General features: G+C 40.2%; 1 protein-coding gene across 2 annotated transcripts in view; it reads right to left on the reverse strand.

Annotated features, from left to right (window-relative positions):
- Positions 1-296: 296 nt before the first annotated feature.
- Positions 297-19,851, reverse strand: part of macf1a (microtubule actin crosslinking factor 1a) — a 152,952-nt gene continuing 133,397 nt past the window's right edge. For both annotated transcript variants that reach the window (XM_066673522.1, XM_066673523.1), the window contains 28 exons: positions 19,530-19,652; positions 19,320-19,421; positions 19,137-19,238; positions 18,867-19,040; positions 18,523-18,678; positions 17,791-17,988; positions 17,443-17,571; positions 16,643-16,825; positions 16,382-16,537; positions 15,979-16,185; positions 15,781-15,900; positions 15,382-15,551; positions 15,112-15,271; positions 14,294-14,488; positions 13,726-13,998; positions 13,396-13,584; positions 13,137-13,248; positions 12,897-13,054; positions 12,483-12,645; positions 12,163-12,317; positions 12,001-12,075; positions 11,078-11,095; positions 10,096-10,213; positions 9,573-9,635; positions 5,967-6,178; positions 5,018-5,131; positions 4,560-4,665; positions 297-2,443 (listed from right to left, as the gene is read on the reverse strand). In XM_066673522.1, coding sequence (XP_066529619.1) covers positions 2,205-2,443; positions 4,560-4,665; positions 5,018-5,131; positions 5,967-6,178; positions 9,573-9,635; positions 10,096-10,213; positions 11,078-11,095; positions 12,001-12,075; positions 12,163-12,317; positions 12,483-12,645; positions 12,897-13,054; positions 13,137-13,248; positions 13,396-13,584; positions 13,726-13,998; positions 14,294-14,488; positions 15,112-15,271; positions 15,382-15,551; positions 15,781-15,900; positions 15,979-16,185; positions 16,382-16,537; positions 16,643-16,825; positions 17,443-17,571; positions 17,791-17,988; positions 18,523-18,678; positions 18,867-19,040; positions 19,137-19,238; positions 19,320-19,421; positions 19,530-19,652 — 4,170 coding nt within the window. In that variant the 3' untranslated portion in view covers positions 297-2,204. The remainder of the gene's footprint in view (positions 2,444-4,559; positions 4,666-5,017; positions 5,132-5,966; positions 6,179-9,572; positions 9,636-10,095; positions 10,214-11,077; positions 11,096-12,000; positions 12,076-12,162; positions 12,318-12,482; positions 12,646-12,896; positions 13,055-13,136; positions 13,249-13,395; positions 13,585-13,725; positions 13,999-14,293; positions 14,489-15,111; positions 15,272-15,381; positions 15,552-15,780; positions 15,901-15,978; positions 16,186-16,381; positions 16,538-16,642; positions 16,826-17,442; positions 17,572-17,790; positions 17,989-18,522; positions 18,679-18,866; positions 19,041-19,136; positions 19,239-19,319; positions 19,422-19,529; positions 19,653-19,851) is intronic.

The following is a 19,851-nucleotide window of genomic DNA, read 5'->3' on the forward strand; positions in this document are numbered from 1 at the left end:
CACCAAACCTATACACAGTCCAATACAAACACACACACACTAAAAACAAAGGTTCTTATGTTCAGCAGTGCAGAGCTCCATTGAAATTCCACAGCAACTTATGAAAAATCCCACTGTTCAGGGGCTGCATGGATGTAAGACACAAAGCTATCGTCTTTGAAGATTTAATAGGTTCTCTTAATCTCTTGGGAAAGGTAATTGCTCCCTGCTTATAATTATCATGAAATTTCCTGTGAACTGTGGCATCTAGAAGCCTACATACACACGAATGCACACACTGCTGTCTGACTTCAATAAACAAGAACAAAGAAATTACTGCAAGCATTGTTTTAATACAAAAGAGAACAAAAAAAGCTTTTATAATCTTAACTTTTACTTTCACACAATTGCAGCGCAGGCTGTTAACTCTTCATCACATTGAGAGAGTTGAACAGACTCAAAAGATGAATCCATTTCATAGCCCTTGCCCCCTCCCTCCCCTAGACACAATAAATAAATAAAAATCACCTTCCAATTTCACTTTCATTAGGTATTCATATACTTCAGCTTGTCACAAGACAAGACTATTCAAAGCGCCATGTTACGGGGGTATGGATATATATCCCTGTGACCCATTTTTCTAGCAGCTTCCAATATTAAACAAAACTGGGAGCCACTTTTGACATGATCTAGAGGCTGTAGTCACTGGCGAAAAGGCCACCATTGGAATCTGTCAGCTTCCTGGTCCAGTACATCAGAAATGATTGTTGTCAGGAAAACACAGAACCAGAAACACAACCCCCCTCCAAAACAAAAAAAAAATCATTATCAACAGACCTATTGTAATACTATTTTTTTTCCCAAATGTTGATATGATACTGTAATGAAAAATAAATACACATTTTTTTTACACAAAAAAAAGAAACAAACAAAACAAAAAAATACATTAGGATCATAAATTAACCATGAAACATTCACAAAGCCTGTAGTCTGAACCAAAAACCTTTGTTAGTTTTGCATACTGTGAAGCATCTATGTGTAACAGTATCTGTAACATGTACTGAGCAGGGTTTAAACACTTGTAATGCATGACTGCACAGTTATTAAGGGCAATGAGGAGTAAAGAAGTGGAATTATATGGAAGGAAAATATCAGTCAGTGCACACATCTTATCTGCTATATGAGCCACCTAAGCGCTCTTAGGAGTCAGAATTCGTCGACTGACTACGGAGAAAGAAACACCTGGACATTACATGACGTCATTTGTTGTGACATTAGGGAAGCTGTGGCCTAACAGGGCAGTGTGGTCAGAACGGCCAAGCGTATGACTCAACGGCAAGACCAGAGCATTGAATCTTCCACCACTTCCTTTCCTTGTTATTGAATTAGTTCATCATGAAATAAACTAGCACACAGAGTACACAGACACACAAACCACACACACACGCACACACACCAAGTTTCACACATGCTCTAGGTGTACAAGACGTTGTGAGGTTCTAGAGTAGACGCTTGGGCTTTTTCTCTGAAGATTCAGAAGAACATCTTCTCCATAGTAAAACAACACCCACCTGGGCAAAAGGCCAGGTGCTTTGCATATAGCAGAGAGGGGGTTAGAGTTCTTTCTATTGGCTTATTCAAATAAAATAAATCCTAGTGTAATGTGCGTGCCCATGAGAATGTGTCCTGGAACTGAGGCTATAACCATCTCCCAAGCTCAGCTCTATTAAGCTGGTAAGCCACTGCATATTTTTGAGATGAACCCCACACCCCCAGTTCCAGTGCTTGATGCAACTTGATGTCCACTTGGGCACTTGAAAATCTGTGTAAAGAGTTCACATAGCTGGTGCACAGCTCAGTCACACATCTGAGAAACTCAAGTCAGTCAAACAAAATTAAGGACAGAAATGTGTAACACAAGTAAGGCAGCATCAATATGGTTGTCAATTGGTAGGAGTGGACAATAGATCTGGGGTCAGCAGTGTCCAGCTGTATTGCGAGCTGCCCAGAGGAGAAGGCTGGCAAACTGGACTTGGTTACAGAAGCTCAAGGTCTCCTCTGTTATGGTCAGTGACCACGTGCCTGTGCTGGTGGTGGGCACAAAGGCTGGCTGGCATGCGTCGAGTGTCTGTTTATGTGCACATGGAAGAAGAGAGGTGCAGCATCAGGTTCCCCTGCCCAGTCTCCACCATTTTAAAGAATGAGGTGTGATGAAGATGAAGACTCTACTTCTTGCCCGCTGGTGTCTTGGGGCTGGGGGTTTTCTTGGAGATTGTGGGAATTTTGGAAGGTTTGGCTCCAGGTCGGCGTGGCGTGTCAGAAGTGTCAGAGCAGGCCGAGCGTGTCTCCATAAGCTCTGAGGCGTCCGATGCATCACTGCCCCTCCGGCTGCTGGCACGGCTCCCGGCACGGCTGCCTGCTCGACTTGCCGGCCCACTAGCTGAGGACGGAGTGCGCTTATTGTCTGAGGGGAAAGACAGAGACATGTCAGAGACCAGAGAGATATGGTCAGCTTTATTATTACAACAAACTTTTACCACAGCTTTTACACTTATCTAACATACATTGTGCATTTCACAGATCAGATTTCATCAGCACACAAACATTTCAAATGTTTGAACCATCTTTCAGCAAAAAGATTTTATAAGGCTTTAAACAAAAGTCTACAAATGGCTTGGCGCCCTGTTTAGAGTGAATTCCTGCCTAATGTCCACTGATTTTGGGTATGCTCTGAGCACACAGTGACTGATCAAAATAAAGTGGTCAGAGAAGATGAATGAATGAATGAATTTAACACTTAAAGCAATCTGTAATATATTTACTGTACTCAGTGTTAAAATCTCCAGGGTGTGTCATCATAGATTAAGGCTATGCTGAAGCACTGGAGTTTCTGATAGCTGTGCTGAAGCCAGTATATTCTCTTTGAGAAGTGCCCAGTCAAGAGCGTGGCTTTATTTTTGTTCCAGCCTGGTGTCCCACCCTCTGTTAAACACAGGCCAAACCCACCATGTTGCCAGGTCTACAAACATGGATGTCCTGCAGCTATGAAGTGAATAATTGAATAGAGAAAATTTTAGATTTTACTGGATACAAAAAGCCTCTGTGGCCGTCTAAGTGTTTCCATAGCCAGAGACGAAGTAAAATGAGAGGAAATAATGGCCATATGTTTGAAAGTTGAGGCAGCTTAGAACCAGAAAGACAATAAGACCAGAGTTGGTCAAGATTCTATTGAACCGTTAAGCAAGACAAAAAAAGTACCTATGTATAGATTAAATGTGTAAATTCCATAGATTGTTTGTTTTAAATAAAGCAAGGGAGGCACAGCAACAGCTGAAATGTGTATAGATTGTTTTGTGTGTTCTATATGAAACAGGTGATTAACACCATACCATAATTTGTTGGTTTTAAAGAAATTGTTGCTGATTAATTAGTGTTTCTACATTGTGTTTCTCCGGTGGCTTGTTCGCCTGCAGGCCACATTTGTGGATAAGGCTGCATTTGTATTTGGAGTGGGTGAAATGCCAAAGGAAAGTCTCAAAATCCAAAAACCCGTGAGAGGAAATTAACAAATACACATCACGGAAAACACGAGTGACTTGATCCACAAACGCAGATTCAACAATTTACAAGTACATTTTAAATTTGAGACTTCGACTTTAAAAATATATGCAATGTAAATTTAAACAAATGCATTTAATCTGTTGTAAACAGATGAAAAGGGAAAAAGGACTGTTTTCAAAACAATGCTATCTTTAGCTTCGCATAGCTGTCTATTTAAGGTGGAACAGTAAAAAGTAAGAACTGGTGAATAACGCCATAAACAGACCCTTATATGGGGGAACTAAATGTTTGAATAAGAAATTTGTAAACAAAAGCAAGGATCTGTCTCCTAAATAGACAGTTACGGTTGAAGGAAAAATCACCAATAACACCTGCCTTGCCTAGTCAAAATATTTAAGATGGATTTGGACAGTAAAGGCTTGTAAACGCAGGGAAAATTGCAGCTGGTCGTTTTTTTGCCTTTCTCCGGCGTAGGGAGATGTTTTAGAGGAATAATGAACACTTTTCTGTGTAAATAGATTAAATATGGCACATTTCTTGTAGCTATTACAGCCCAAAAGTTATCAAACTTGTCTTGGGCTCGTCTCGTTCCTGTATGTTCAGTTTTCCTCAAACTGGCAACCTGCTCGTGCTTCATATCTGGGGAGGAGGGGGAGGAGGCAGACAGCTTACTCCACTGTTTTGAAGTTGTATTGTAGTTAACTGTCTACTCAGAGTGCTCCACTTTCCTCCCACAGTCCAAACACACACACTGTTAGGTGGATTGGCTGTGAGTATGTAAGTGAATATATGTGTGTGGGGTGCCCCCTGCAATGGATTGGCATCCCATCCATGGTGTGTTCCAGCCTTACTCCCAGTGATTCCAGGTAGGTTCTAGACCAATCAAAAACCTGAACTTGGTAATCTGTTACAGGCAATGAATGACTGAATTAATGAAATGCACAAATTGAAAAAAATTTTCCCCTCAGATCACTATACAACAGGTTACTCGGATCCAGGCATTGCAGTGATATTCTCACCAGAGCGTCCAGGTTTAGCAGCAGGTGTGGCAGCACCGTTTTCCCCTGTCAGAGAACCACGGCTGGAATGGAAAGTCGGCCTTTTAAGTTTAGAAGAAGAGCCTCCCTGCAATTACAGAAAGACAGATCTTACTTACTGTAATGCAGCCTTTAAAATATCTAACCCCTAAAGTGTTCTTCAATTAAAAACAAAACAAAACAAAAATTTGTAGACAAATTTACACCCGATTAAGAGCATGCTACATAGACAGAAATTTACAAAACATTTACAACAGAAACTGTACACAACATGCTGTCCAACCTAAAATATATTAAACAGACTTTTTATTTGACTAAAGCTTTTTTGAGAATCTTCGTTTGACTGAGCTGAAGTTATTGTGATCAAAAGTTATAAAGCCTCATGAAGCATTTACTGTTAGTGTTTTAGGGTTTTCAGGGGAGGGGAGGTAGTGTGTTACCTCATGCCCAGGGGTGTGGCTGTGCTCTGGGCCGGGCTGGCACTTGGTTGGAGTTGGAGTTTTACTGTGTGCCAGCCAAGGCTTGGCATAGCCTCGCGATTGAGTTTGGGAGGACTGGGAAAATGAGCAGGTAGCAGGAGGTGGAAAGAAATGAAGGAGTGTAGAGGAAGGTGAAAAAGGAAGAAGGGAAATTGGGAAGAGAGCAAGTGGCACAGGCCAGTGTAGCGTATTGGGTGGTGGTGAAGACAAATAGAGTGGAATTGGAGAACAGCATATTTCAAGCATGGGAAAGCAAGAGGACAAAAAGACAAAGAAAAAAAAAATAAAAACCCCACAGATGACAGTGATTTTGACATGCAGAGACAAATAAGCACAATCACTCAATCAGTGAAAGTTGGAACCAGTCACAATAACATTAGAAGTAATGAATGTACCCAGGAGTGACAAAATGAAACAGACAAACTAGTGCTTAAAGATTTATGACACAAAATGAAATTGGGAATATTTTAACCTAGTGTTTCCCAGTCCTGGTCATGTAGTACCCCTACACTGCCATGTTTTATCCTTCGGATCCTAATGATCAGCTAAGTATTATTCTCCTCCTTGGTTGAAGTGAGCGTGGTAGAGAAGACAAAACACTGGAATTTGCAAAAATATTCCAGGCACAGGGTATTTATGAATCAAATTTGATTAGAAATGTTGACAATTATTTAAATTAATTTACACAAAAACTTTAAAATCACTAAAACAAATACAAGGACAATAGGACACACTAAATATGTAGCAGAAGGACAATCTAATGTGTGCATAAACTGACTGTGTGAGACAAAGCCCTGAATCTTTTTTAAATAAAAGTTGTAAAACACACAGTGAAAACCCCGCTCCCTTACTAAAGGTTGTGAGAATACTACAAGCCTCACCTAGCATTTGCCAGTCATGACAGACTTACCCTAGAGGAGGCAGTGGGTGTGGCAGGGGCAGAAGGCAGGGAGGCACAGCTCTGGGCGCTCTGAGAGGCTGAGGAGGAGGAGCGGGTGGGTGAGGCTGTTCTGGATGAAGGCTTGGAGCGGCGGCCACGTGAGCGGAAGGCAGCCAGCCCTTGTGACGTTCCTTCTGGAAGAATGAACTTCTCCCGTAGTTCCAGGTTGGTGCGTCCCCGAGCTGCATGAAGAGAGGCAGGGAGGGGGGAGGTAAAAACGACACAGTGTTAGCATGTTTACCATGAGGCACTTCCACAGCGAGCAGTGGGAGTGGAGAGAGCCAGTGCTTCCCCGGTCCGCTGCTTTATTCAGAGTACTTGCAGAAGTCAGTAATTCCATTTTAAACAGAGATGTAAGTGCTTGTGGCAGACAGTGCAGGAGTTTAATAAGGGGGGTGAGGAGTAGGGCAAGCATCCAACTTGGAGGTTTGGGCTCAGTCAGTGCCAGACACAGACAACAGAGGCCACTCCAAAAGCATAGCCTCTCTTCTCTCACTTCCCACCACTGTGCTCCAAGGGGCTTATTTGTTTGTTTGTTTAATCAACCGTAGTGCAGTCACGCAGTGCATAGCGCTTCAAACACCTGAGAGACATGGCTGAATATGCATCAGGCAAACAAAAATGCTAAATAATAGGGCTGCAACAAATGTTTGATGAAACTGACAGTGATGTTTATAAACAAATGTCTGATTAAAATATCAATATATCATTTACATAAATAAATAATATACAGTTATACTGCAAATGGGGAAGATAGTTTTAATTTTTTTTCTTTTCTTGATTCAAATATTGACAAGGAAGGCACTAAAAGATCGCACGGCTTAGAATGTGGGATTTATTCAGCAATAATAAATAAATAAATAAATAAAATAAAAATAATAAATCGAATTCAAATGTCATGGACAGTTAACTAAAAGCAGAAAATAACCATCACATTTTTATTAAATGAAGTGTAGTCCATCATTTAACAGTTCAATAGATTATAAAAATAATCAAATGTGGCAGCCCTACTAGATACTAACATATACCTTTGGTCCAGAAAACCTACAAAACTTCAACGGTATTTAAAAAAAAACAAAAAAAAACAACACCAAAAACCAACAACAAGGACAGAAACCAAACTCAACAGCCTTAGCAAACAATACAAAGGCCAGAGCAGCCAGCCACAGACAGGGGCAAGGACATAGAATGAGATAGAGAAGGAAGAGCCAAATGAAAGTAAGAAGGAGAAACGTAGGAAAGGGCTGTGGGCAGTAGCAGCAGTGCACTGTAGCCATGGGTCAATAGCTGTCCTGAGCCTACAACACAACCCCTTTTTCATGGTCTTGAGCAACAGCGGGCCAACTGATAATTGTTGTTGCACCATATAATTTCTTCCACATAATCCAGGTATAGCCTGTAATTCGTTTCCCATGAGTGGGCTGTTTAAAGTACCGCTTCAAGCAATATTAGAAACCCAGGCTTGCCACACCCAGGTCTTGCTTGATTTTCTATGTTCATCGAGGACACACGTATAAAGTGCCAAGTCCTGTGTGAATGAGAAGCATGATGCTGGCACAGAGACTGAGACATTCTCCACACACACATACACCCTCACTCACACATATGCGCACACGTGCACACACACACACACATACACACACCCACACGGCAGAGAGGTGATGGATCCAAAGCTGGACAAATGTGTTTAAGATCAAAGAAATGAGAAGGCTGAAGGATGAAATCAGACAGAAGGAACCAATAGTGGGAGAAGGAGCAGGAAAGTTGGAGAGAGTGAGGTACCTCTGCAGCAGAAATAGCCAGGAGTGACCGTCACTGAGAGACACAAGAGACAACATGAAGTAAACCCATACATATAAACACAAACACCTTCACAAACACACGACACACCACGCTTTACTGTACTGTGGAGTAAGAAGCATTAGCATTGTTAAAATCAGACCTTAACATAATTTAGTACATGGAATTTATATTTCAATTTTGATTCAGCCTTATGTTTAAAAACACCATATACAGTACAGTCGTGTATTGCTCCCAACTGGAATCTGAAGTTACAATTTGGGATATTTTCATCTGACCACAGCACAGGTGTCAACCGTGTAACAGTCTGAGATGACCTCTGGTCCAGACAACTCTGTGGCATTTCAACTTCGAATTTACATATGGCACTCTCCTCGCATAAGAGTTACAGGTTGCATTTCTTGCTACAGTGTTGGACAGTGTTGTTGACAACAGATTTCTGAAGAACTCCCAAGCTCTTGAAGTCCATGATTTGAGATGATTTCTCTGGCTTTTCTGGTTCTTTTCTCAAAATCATGTACAAACAATGGTAAAAATACCTAAACTTTTTGCAGTCTTTCATTGAAAAAAAAAAAAAAACCACTTTGGAAATTAATAAATTTTCTCATGATATAACACAAAGTCATGAGTCATTACAAAACACTGAACTGAACATAAGTTGTTTACAAAGACTGAACCTTTGGTGAATGTTCCTTTCATAACCAATCATTACACCTCCTGTTACCAACTCAACTGCTTACTGTGGACTGATTAAAAAGGCTTTAACTTAAACATTATTTAAACTTGATTTTGCTCATACTCTAACTTTTTTTTTGAGAGCTTCAGGCATGAAATTCAACATTTGTTTATATTTACAAAATACAAATGGGCGATTAAAACCATTAAAAGAATTTCTTTGTCGGTTAAATGAAGGTTCAAGAGAATGAACACGTTACAGATTAATTTTTATCGCATTTTAATAAATGTTCCAACTCTTCTTGAAGTGGGGTTTATACATTATGTTAGCAACAGGCAACAAATGCTGTTTTTCCCAAATGTCAGTGCTATGTGGCCTAAATCAATAAGTGGGCACTCAAATGTCAAGTATTCTTTAGAGATGTCTTAAAATGAAGTAGAATTTTTGCAAATGACTTCTCCATAACATGGAGCATGCATATATTGACTGGTGGTTAAAAAAAAGTCTCTATACTAACCCAGCTGGCTCCAGTGTGTAAACAACCAAATAGCTTTTTCTACATTCAATTTTCTACATCTGAATGTACTTTAATCCATTGAATTTTGGCAGCTGTAAACAAAGGTGACTGAAGGGCCTACTTACATAATAATGTTATTTTAGCCGTGTTTTTGTTTGTTTTTTGTGGTATTTTTCCACAATTTACATAAAAATTACTATAATCAATTCTAATATTCCAAAGTAAATGCAGCTAAATCATTGTAATATTGATGCACCATGATGTATATTTTTCAAATCCTTTGACACATATCAGATATATACATCCATAAAGACCATTAGGACCAACTTACAACAGTGGTGTGATGTGTATTCAATGGGAGCCTTGGAACACAAGAACACACAGTCTAGCCCCCATGCCTTATGAGGCACACGGACATGTGAGCAGACAGCCAGGGGAGAGGGGGCAGGGCACAGTTAGTTTAGTGCTACAGTCAGCCAAGCACAGCACAGCATAGAGGAACCAAAAAGGATGTGAGTGAGACAGAGGAAAAAAGTCAGGAGAAAGATGTAAACCAAATGAGAAAGAGAGAGAAAGACCCAACCTATACGAGATGATATGGAGCTGCTGGAGTCGGAGCGAAGGATTTTAAGTCCTGGGTGTTGCACTGGGGAGAGAGAAAGAGAGATAGGGGACGGGGCAAAGAGAAAGGGAGGGAGAGACCTAAGGAACATGCATCATGCACTACGATTCCCAAAGAGACTAAAATGTGTCAGAGAGAGATAGAGTGAGAGAGAGAGGTGGAAGCAAATATACACAGCATGTTTATTACAATAAAAAAGGGATTAAATGAATTAATGGCCCCTGAAATCACGTCAGAAAGATCCAAAGGAATGAAGAGATGTTGTAGTGACATGGGAGAATATGAACAGTGAGATGGAACTGACATCTTTCTGGTTCATGAAGACAGAACATGATAGGAATGACAGCATTCCTGTCAGCGTGACAGGCCCAATACAGCTGTCTGTACTTTTTCAAACATGTTTTACTAAACCAAACAATTTTCCCAAGAATTTGGTCTCAGTGGACATTGAATATAAGTGTGTGCTTATGTAAATAAAACATACCTCTGCAAGGGTCATTCTTCACTAGGAATTCATCCAGGGCCATCCAGCCTCCTCCAACACGCACCATAACAGTGCTGCGCAGGATCCGCACTAGGCGCAGCTGCTGAGAGTCCCCAAACTGAGGGAGAGCAAGAAGGGTAAGGAGAAGAGAAGAAAAGTATGTTTGGGATGAAGATAAACAGGGAAAAAGGTATTAAAATCATTTGGAGAGCTGAAACATTTTTCAGACTAAAATATGGCAAGCATAAACTAAAATGAAGAAAATCAAAGTAAATTATATGGTATCAATGCAAAAACCACATGCACTTTGCATTTTAGATGATTCAAGATCAAACTCAACCCCAAAAGTCCCATATCGCTACAATAGGTTTTAGCGTTTAACACAGTTTATATCTAAAAAAATTACACATGCAAAGTCAGGTTCCCAAAAAGTATTAAGTCAGTCCTGGACTATAAGACACTGTAAATGGAGATTCTTCAGTGAAAGTAAAGCATATTCCAGGACTAAGCTTAAAACTTGACTGGGAAACAGACCCATACCCAGATATCTTTCAAGCTTCTAAGACATAAGACATACATAAGACGCTTTGCTGCAAGATCTCAAACCCAAACTATTTCCTTAAATGGATATCTCCACCACCAAAGACAGAAAAGGCCCATTTGTAAATATCAACATCAGAAATCTTGATCTTCTAAATCACATTGTAACAATCACAAAAACCCAGCACACTGACTGAGCCTGTGAAATCTGCTCTTGTGAACTGGCTGAGTATACAAATGCATGCCCAGCATATTTGGGTAATGGCTATGTAACACTTGCCAAGCGGACAGGAAATGCCTTCCAACCATGGCCAAAAGAGGTTCAAACAATTATCTCTACAACACTCAATAGCATGTAATTTGAGCTAGCATTAAAAGTCCACTCCAGTCAGTCCAGAAGTAGATTTCACAGGCTATGTCACAAACACACCAGTCACTTTACCTGGTTCCCAAGGAAGAACTACAATAAATCCAGCAGACATGGAGGAGAACAATAACAAGGAGAAAGAAGAAGAGATAGGGTGAAATAACAGGTATAGACACAATGTTGAAAACAAGTGCTTAAAATGACTTTTTGACACTATTTATATATGCATGATGTATTTCTACTTTATTCATCTTCTATAACATTGCAATTCTCATTTGATAGTGGTACTAGTGTATTAACCTTCATTTAAGAATCTAGGTACTGATGGAGATGAGAGTTTTAGACAGTTTGTTCTAATGGCTGTAAATGGGTTAGAGTGCTTATGAATGGCAGGAAAAATGAGACAGGTGAAAGGTGACAGTATGAAACAAGACAGACACAGATAGACAGACAAGTGGAAGAAGACAGCTCAGTCAATAAGCGTGATGGGCCTGAGACGTGAACTGTCCATCCAGTGAGCTTTGCTGTAAATATCATTAAAGAATGGATAATGATAATGGAATACGCATTAAAACAGAGCAGCTCCTTCAACTGCTGGAAATATGAGATAATAATTAGTAGGGCGGTGGGAAATACACACTGCTTTCAGCTCCAGTTTTGATGTGAAAGTGGTAGTTATGTGAGTTAGTTTAGTCAAGGAGCACACTCATAAAAACATAGATGCACCTTTAACCCAAATTAGCATTATAAATAACATAAAGTTGTTAAAAAGTTGGTTAAAAACTTATAGGCATGACAGTGCAGAATTGCATGATGGATATTAAGCTATAAGAAATGCAACTAACTCAGGGATGTCAGATTGATAATGGACAGTATTCTATAATTATAGGAAATTCTTTTGTAAGCTTAAAAACATCTGCAAAATATTATTTGTCTCTCACACAGCGCTCAGGCATAATTTTTTTTAAACAAACAAACAAACAAAACTCTTAACTTACCCTGTATTTATTCTCCCCAATCTGCTCCACTTGGAATCTCTTAGCACACTTGCACTGTGCCACCTGTCTGGTAACCTGAACACGAGAAAGGAAGATATATTCAATAAAACGTATCATAGTTGTTAAAAGATACCTATACTCTATACAATAATATTCTATTACCTCATCTTCAATTTTATCTGCATCTGTAGTGGGTCTGTAAGCATCCTTATTGGGGTGCAAAGCTGCCACAAACTCATAATAATCAATGTAACCATCACAATCACGGTCGAAGATGTCAGCCACTGCTGTCATTTCTAGCTTGCTGGTGGGAAATTCTGTTGAAAAACACACAAAACCAATTGAAATGTATTTATTTATTTTTATTTTAAGACTTGTGAGTTAATGTTCCACTATTTATATATTGGATTTCCAGAGGTAATTAAGCATTAATAAAGGATGCCACAGTAAATGTACATATTTATGCAAATCTGTATGCGTACTTGAAGCCAGGATGCCATCAATAAATTCCTGTCGAGTGATTTTGCCATCTTGGTCTTTGTCGATGCGCCTGAAAAAGTCCATTACACGGGATTTCTTATGGTTCATCCAGCGCATGTACTTCTTCCTCCATACGTCAAAGTCAAAGTTGGCAAATTCTTTCAGCTGTAGCAAAGGAAAGACATAGAATGCAAAAGGAGAGAACCATATCAAACTTTAGCTTACGTAAAAACGGATATACCTCTCTTTGTAATTTTCTTATCCTATTTCTACTGATTTTCCTCTAATTAATTAATGTTATTTTTAAGCAGTTACAGATAATGAATGAAGGAATGAAATTATTTTTAGCATGTGATGTGTTATACTGAAAAAAGTAAAGTAAAATATCACGTAAGGTACAAAGACTGTTACTACACCTCTTCTAGTCTGTCGAGGGCATCATGGAGCTTGCGTTGGCGGTCCAGAGCCAGCAGCCACACTTGCTGCCAGCGAGAGCAGAGCTGGGTGAGACGAGGATTTCCCCCAGTTACCTGAACAGCATGTTGCTGTTGCTGCTGCTGTTGTTGTTGCTTACCTGAAAAAAAAAAATTACAGACTATGCTCGTCATGATCATTTTTAAACATACAGTGCAGGAGAAGAAAGAAAGGCCACTTACGGGCTCCCCGCCTATCTGCCAAACTGCCGGAAGCCTCTGCAGGTTTTCTTTTATAGGTCTTTGTTACTTTATCCACATCAGGCTGCTTATGAGTCATCTCCTCCATGAATAACTGGGAGATTTATACAGGCACAGACATTCATATTCATTATTAATTCAATATAGTATTTTGTAGATTTTTAAACTTCATTAATACATTTCATTAACAGTTAATCATTATTCATTTATTGATAAATAGTTAAGGTTAATGAAGTCCCACCTGGTGTTCTGAAATTAGTGTTTTCAGTTGGGGGATGTCCTGGGGGAGGGGCTCAGTGTCACGTTGCACTAATGTAGTCTCTGCCCACTGTAACCAAGACAACAGTTCCTCCAACAGTGCAGCATTGTTGAGAAGTTCAGTGAGGGCTGCTTCTAGCCGCTGTTCATGCTGCTTTGCCCATGTAAGAACCTGGGGCGCAGTTAAAACAGATCATTTGTAATCTCAACAGTATGGGATTCATTGGGTGTAACTTTAGTGTAAAAATGAAACAGGCAGATCCAAACTTTACAACTAAAATGTCTAAATAGCAGGCAATTCACACGGCACTACCTCTTCAAACCGTGCCCTGATAATGGTGATCCAGTGCTTGATGGTAGTAATGCAGTCAGGATGGCACACTGCCAGTATGGCCTCCCCCATGCCGGCTGCTTTGTTCACATCTACTCTCTTTTCCTCCACAGTTTGCATGAAGTCTCGATGAGTGTGCAGTAACTCCTGGAGAGTCTCCACTTCCTCTGGCAATACACCCCGAAAACGCAGGGTTTGTTCTGCCTCCGAGAGCCACTCTAGCAGCATCTGCACTGCTGTGCGGAATTCCTCAGCCTGTGTGAAAGTAAATAAAAAAGACAAGTCAGGAAAGGGGTACAGTCAATAATTAAACAAAGAAGAAAACAAGAAAACAACAGGCAATCAAGTTTCATTTATATTTCTTTTAAATCTATCACAACACTAGTAACATAATAAAATATATAAATAAAAAATAACAAAATAAAATGTATGTAATTATTTTCATTGTACAACAGTGTTACCAAATAACTGCATAAATTCAACATTTTATTATTGTTGTATTATTAATGTATGCTGTATTATTAATGCATAGTTTGACATGCTGATTTACCTGTTTGAGGGCCTGCTGTAGGCGGGTCTGTTTAGACACAGACAGTGCACACACTGTGTCCCAGCGGTTGCTTAGCTCTTGCAGTTGAACTTTGACCCAGGCTGTATCATCACGGCCTGTCTCCATGAGCTCCCTGGCAGAACGCTTCAGAGCCTGCACACTGCTAGTCCTCTTTCCAAGCTCTTTCTGGAAGGCCTAGGTGTTCACAAAGCAGCACAGTAATAACACTCAACTACAACATGGATAGGGGTAGTTTCTATGATCTCCCTGTGTCTTTGTGGGATTCCTCCAGAGTCTCCGGTTTCCTCCCACAATCCAGAAACATGGAGGTTTGGTGAATTGGCTACTACTTATTTAAAAAAAAAAGTCCTATGTTTTTGAAGGAGAGTGTATGTGAATAAATGTCTGTATGTGTGCATGCACAGATATGGATTGGCACTCTATTCTGGGTGAACCCCCAGGTGCCCAATGCAGTCCTCCAGGACTCCAGAGAGAGAGAATACATATATATGTTGTTGTTGTTGTTGTTTGGAATTTCATTCTACAGCGCTGCATGAAAAGCTTCCTTGGATATCTAGAAAGGCATCTATCTTGAATATTATTTATATCATACATAATACAGCCATAACAACAGCACCACCTCCTCCTTCCTACACACACCGTTCATTCTCTCAACTTCACTGACCATACAGGAGCACTTTGTAGTTCTACAATTACAGACTGCAGTCCATCATTATCCACCACCATTCCTGCTCTGTGAGAGTCCTGAGAACTGAAGAACAGGGTGGAATGAACATTCTGTCTATGCACCACTATACCTTATGGGAGTCCATGAGATTTGAGACCAGGTCCAGATCTCCATGGACTGGTTGGTCCTCAGCCAGTTGGGGCTCCACACGGTACAGCCAGTCCACCAGTGCCTGTAGAGCCTCTGCAAACTGACCCGAGAAGAGCAGAGCCTCCTCCAGCTTGTGCTGCCTGTGACAAAAAAAAGCATCAGTTTGTTTCAACGTCTTAACATGTAGTAATACGGTTCTAATGTAAAGCCTCTACTGATATGGTTCTTATACTTTTATGTTGCTTCTTACCTTTCTACACTTTTCCCACACACAGTGTCCCACTTGTCACGGACCTCGCCCAGCAGATTGTCTAGTTTCTGAGTGTCAGTGGGTAGTGTGGCCTTGTCTCTCATAGCCTTTCCAGATCGCACAGTAGTGTCATACACTGGCTGCTTGGAGCCAAGGGACTTCTGAAACTCCTACAGATCACAAACAGAAAAGTGGCCCAAAGTGTGTCAGACTTTTCACCATTTATATATTGTATAATATAAACTTTCTAATCAATCAAGACATTTGGGGTATTATCTTTTTTTGCCTGGCTTGTAACCTTAAATAGATATCCTTTAGTCTAATCTATTAAAAGCTATTTTCTAGTCAATGAAACGGTGAGAGAATACTAATAAAGATTTTACAGGCATGCATTTATACCTTATGTTTAGCTAGCTGCACTTTGATCTTGTCAGGCTCATTTGAGATCTCCAGCTCAGAGTCCAGCCTACTTTCTGCCTCCTCCAACCAGTCAGTCAGCTTCCTCCAGGCCTCATGAAACTAATCACAGTATCATGTAAGAAACAAATACATGACAGTAGGTACAAAAAATGAAAACATCAAGACAGACAATGTTACCTGTTTAGCTCTCTTGCGGGCCTCATCAAGGTGTCGCCCTCTATCCAGAGATCTCTGCACCAGCTTATCCCAGCGAGCCTGCACACTTAGCAGCAGGTTCTTGATAAGCACCACATCCTGTTTGAGACTTGCAAAGCGCAACTGGGAGCCTGCCTTTTCTAGAGCCAAGACTTGTTCTCTGTGAGTGTTTACCTCATTTACAAACACCTGAGAATCACAAAGACACAAAAAAGCGACATCATCACCTAAGACTAGACATGAAAAAGCAATTAGGAATAAATGGTACTGGTCAAATCCTATTCCTAATGCTGCTGACAGCAAATATTAAACAAATTCCAAGAATAAAATAGATAAGAACCACTGCCCCCCTCCCAAGATCTTCTCAGCTCAGACTCTTCCTCACCTTGTGTTCATCTATCTGGAAGAGAACAGTATCAAGGATAAGGCTTGGAGGCTGGGCCATGTTTAGGGTCTGCTCTGCCTGTGTTAGCCAGTTAATAGTGTCCTGTAGAGATGACTGGAACCCTGTGGCCAGCGAGACAGCCTCTTCTAACTTAGCCTAGAAAGACAGTAATGATAGAATGAATGAAAACCAGACAAGTATCCAGTTCCTAATTAAATATTCATGGCATAGAGATTGGGCTACAAGGTATAATTATCTCACCCTTCTATCATCCAGTTTAGTATTCAGACTGGCCCACTTGTTTTGGAGCAGGGCCAGGTTCTGCTGGGTCTGAGTGGTGCCTGGACCTGCCTCTTCTCCCCCTCTGGCCAGCAGCATGGACTCTCCCTGATCTAAAAGCCGGTGGTACTGCTCACCACGCTGAGTCAACTGAGCCTGCAGCTCCTGCATACATAAAGCACAGGATTAACATCCTACCGATATGCATATCTTCACTATTAAAAGATATTTATGGCACTAAATCGTATTTGAATCTTAATTTTGAATGACTGAATTTCCTTGACCAAATTATCTACACAGGGTTTCTGTTTAACTCTACACCAAAACAGATCAAATCTCCAAATTATAAAGTCACAGGGGCATTTTATTTTATATATTTTTTGGTACAACTCATTTTAGACAGCATTGTTGATTTCTTGGGGTTTTATTTACATTCTGCACAATGTCACAATTCTTATTTATTTAATTGTTTTCTTTTTTTGGATAAATTTATTTATTTATTTATTAATTTATCAAATAGAACAGAATAAATTTGTAAAGCAAATTTCTAACTTGGTGCCGATAGAGATTGGTGGTAACTTACAATGGTATTAAGTGTTTACTATGTATTTAGCCTAAAATTTCATAATTGTCCTAATCAGCACAGGGTTTTAAATAAATCAAAATAAACATACTCGTTTTATTTAAATCCTACTGTACTGGATATTTATCTACACTTGATATTGTATGGAGCATAAAATAAGTGTTCACCACTCTGTCAAAATCTATGATAAAAAAGTTACCATATGCTGTTGCAGCTGCTCCCTGGCTGTCTCAGGCAGGCCACCTGTGGGTTTGGCAGCAGATAGTTGACTCTCTGTGCGCCTCATCCACTGCAGGAACTCCTCCAGTTCACCATGGAAACCCTCCGCCTGGTGGAAAAAAATACAAATAGAAGAAAGATAAGGCAAGAGATCTGCAACTTGATGCACATTAATATGAAGGAGACCCTCCATCTCCTTTGCTACGCATCCCCTCATATTTTAAAGTATTTTATCACAAGTAATTAACGCAAAAAAACCCTTCTATGTTGTCTCAAAGTTGATAACAACTAATTGCTGAGCTGTGATATGTGACATTAAATAGAGCACCTGCTGCAGTGCAGCCTCCAGTAGTTTCTGTCTTTCCTCTGTCTTCAAAAGCAGGCTGTCCCAGCTGCGGTTCAATTCATCCAGCTGGTCTCTCAGGTGGCTAGCCTCCTCTCCGGGGCTGGAGTCTAGTAGCTCTGAGCCTGCACTGTTCACTGTCTCCACTGTGGCTCGATGGGAGAGCACATCATTGCGCAACACCTAATAGAACAGCACAGAGTAAACGATGGAATGGACTCTAAATGTAGAAAAAAAGTCTCATTCATCAGGGCAAGCTACATTAGTTTTATTTTTAGAGGTACAATATTTGTAATTTCAATTAATTTAAAATTTAAATAACATTTTTTACAAGTCTTAGGTTAGCGGCATTCTGTACTTTGCTGCAAACGCATTAATAAAACTGAAGTGATAGAACACTGAACACTGTTGTAGTGCTGTAATTTAACATTTACTATATAACCTTGATTTGTCTATGGGCTGTGATGTAGGCAATCCAGGCTGTCCTGTTTTACCCACATGTATGGATACATGTATGCATATTGCACCTTTGCATCTGGAGATAATTTGATCTCATTTTGTACTGCATTGGGTATGACTGTGATGACAATAAATCTACTTGACCTGACTTAAAGATATTTTATCCTGTATAAACTATAAAAACTGCATATTTTCCTATAGAACATGCTCTGTTCAAATAATGACCAAGTAGCTAAAATGAGGAAAAAGTGCACATACATGGTGTTTAGCCAGTTCAATTTCAATGGCTTTGGGATCTGAGCTGATGGGTCGTTGGGTGTCCAGGGTAGCATGAGTGTGGCTGAGCCAGGACTGCAGTTCAGAAAGAGCATGCTGGAATTGACCCAGTGCTAGTAGAGCTCCCTCCAATTTGTGCTGAGTGTGAGAGCAGGAATGAGATATGGAAAGCATAGAGGAAAGACACATTAGCAATTCTTGCAGTCATCGTTTGTTGGATTTCCACTTATTTATGTACAATCTTTAAATAGAAATACACAATTCTTACATGAATTACCTAATCATCTACAAATGTAGTAGGTTTTTGAATGAATTTGAATTCCAACCTGTCTTAGCGTGATTTTGTCACCCAGGTTGTCCCACAGGTGCCTGAGCTCAGTGAGAGGCTCCTGGATCATGTCTCTGTCTGTTTGGTCAGTAACCTTTTTGAGCAACAGCTCCCCCTGGTGACAAAGCTTCTCCATGTCTATTTGTTGTTGGTACACTTCCACTTTGTACTGCTGCTCAAAGGAAATGTGAAAGAATTTGATTAAACAATGGCTGAAATCTTCATTTCCATGAAATATTATAAAGTTAACAAAGGAGTTCATATAAACCTTTAGCTCCTCAATTTGTTGTTTGACAGTGCTGAGGTCAGTCCCTACTGCTGTCATGTCACACAGTTTGATGACAGCATTGTCCAGGTAGTCAAACATACCCTGAAACAAATATACTTGTCAATATTCTATGCAACCCATGAAGCTTAGCTGCATAAGCTATAAAAATGCAGCGTCACCTACCTGCAGGGCATCCTGGTACTGCACAGAGGCTGTCATAGCTTCCTCAAGTTTCTCCATCCTCTCTCTCCAAGTTCGGTTGAGGCCTTCCCAAGCAGCATTCATCTAGAAGAAAGGGAAAACCAACAGCTTAGCTATACAGAATAACATCCTCTGGAAATCATTCCAACAGATTAAAAGCTCAGCCATATCTGGATCACTCTCTACTCTTACCTCATCAATCGTCTTTTTCACCTCTGGTTTCTCTGTTTCTCCACAAGCAAAGATGAGGTCTGCTCCCAGCGTGCGTACAATCTCCAGCTCCTCCCTCAGGCCGTCTGTCTCTGCTTTAATAGCCTGTGAGCATAATGTCGACATAAACTAAAAATTATAGAAATACCACACATTAATCTAATACTTTGTGTATTGTTCAAGTCATGCTACGTCTGTTTTTTTTTTTCTTAATTTCCCATTGGTGTGTGTGTGTGTGTGTGTGTGAGAGAGGGAATGGGTGAATGTGTAATGCCCTTAGACTGACTTGATATGTCTTGTGCTT

The sequence above is a fragment of the Hoplias malabaricus genome, chromosome 6 (genome assembly GCF_029633855.1).
Source record: "Hoplias malabaricus isolate fHopMal1 chromosome 6, fHopMal1.hap1, whole genome shotgun sequence".
Lineage (NCBI taxonomy): Eukaryota > Metazoa > Chordata > Actinopteri > Characiformes > Erythrinidae > Hoplias > Hoplias malabaricus.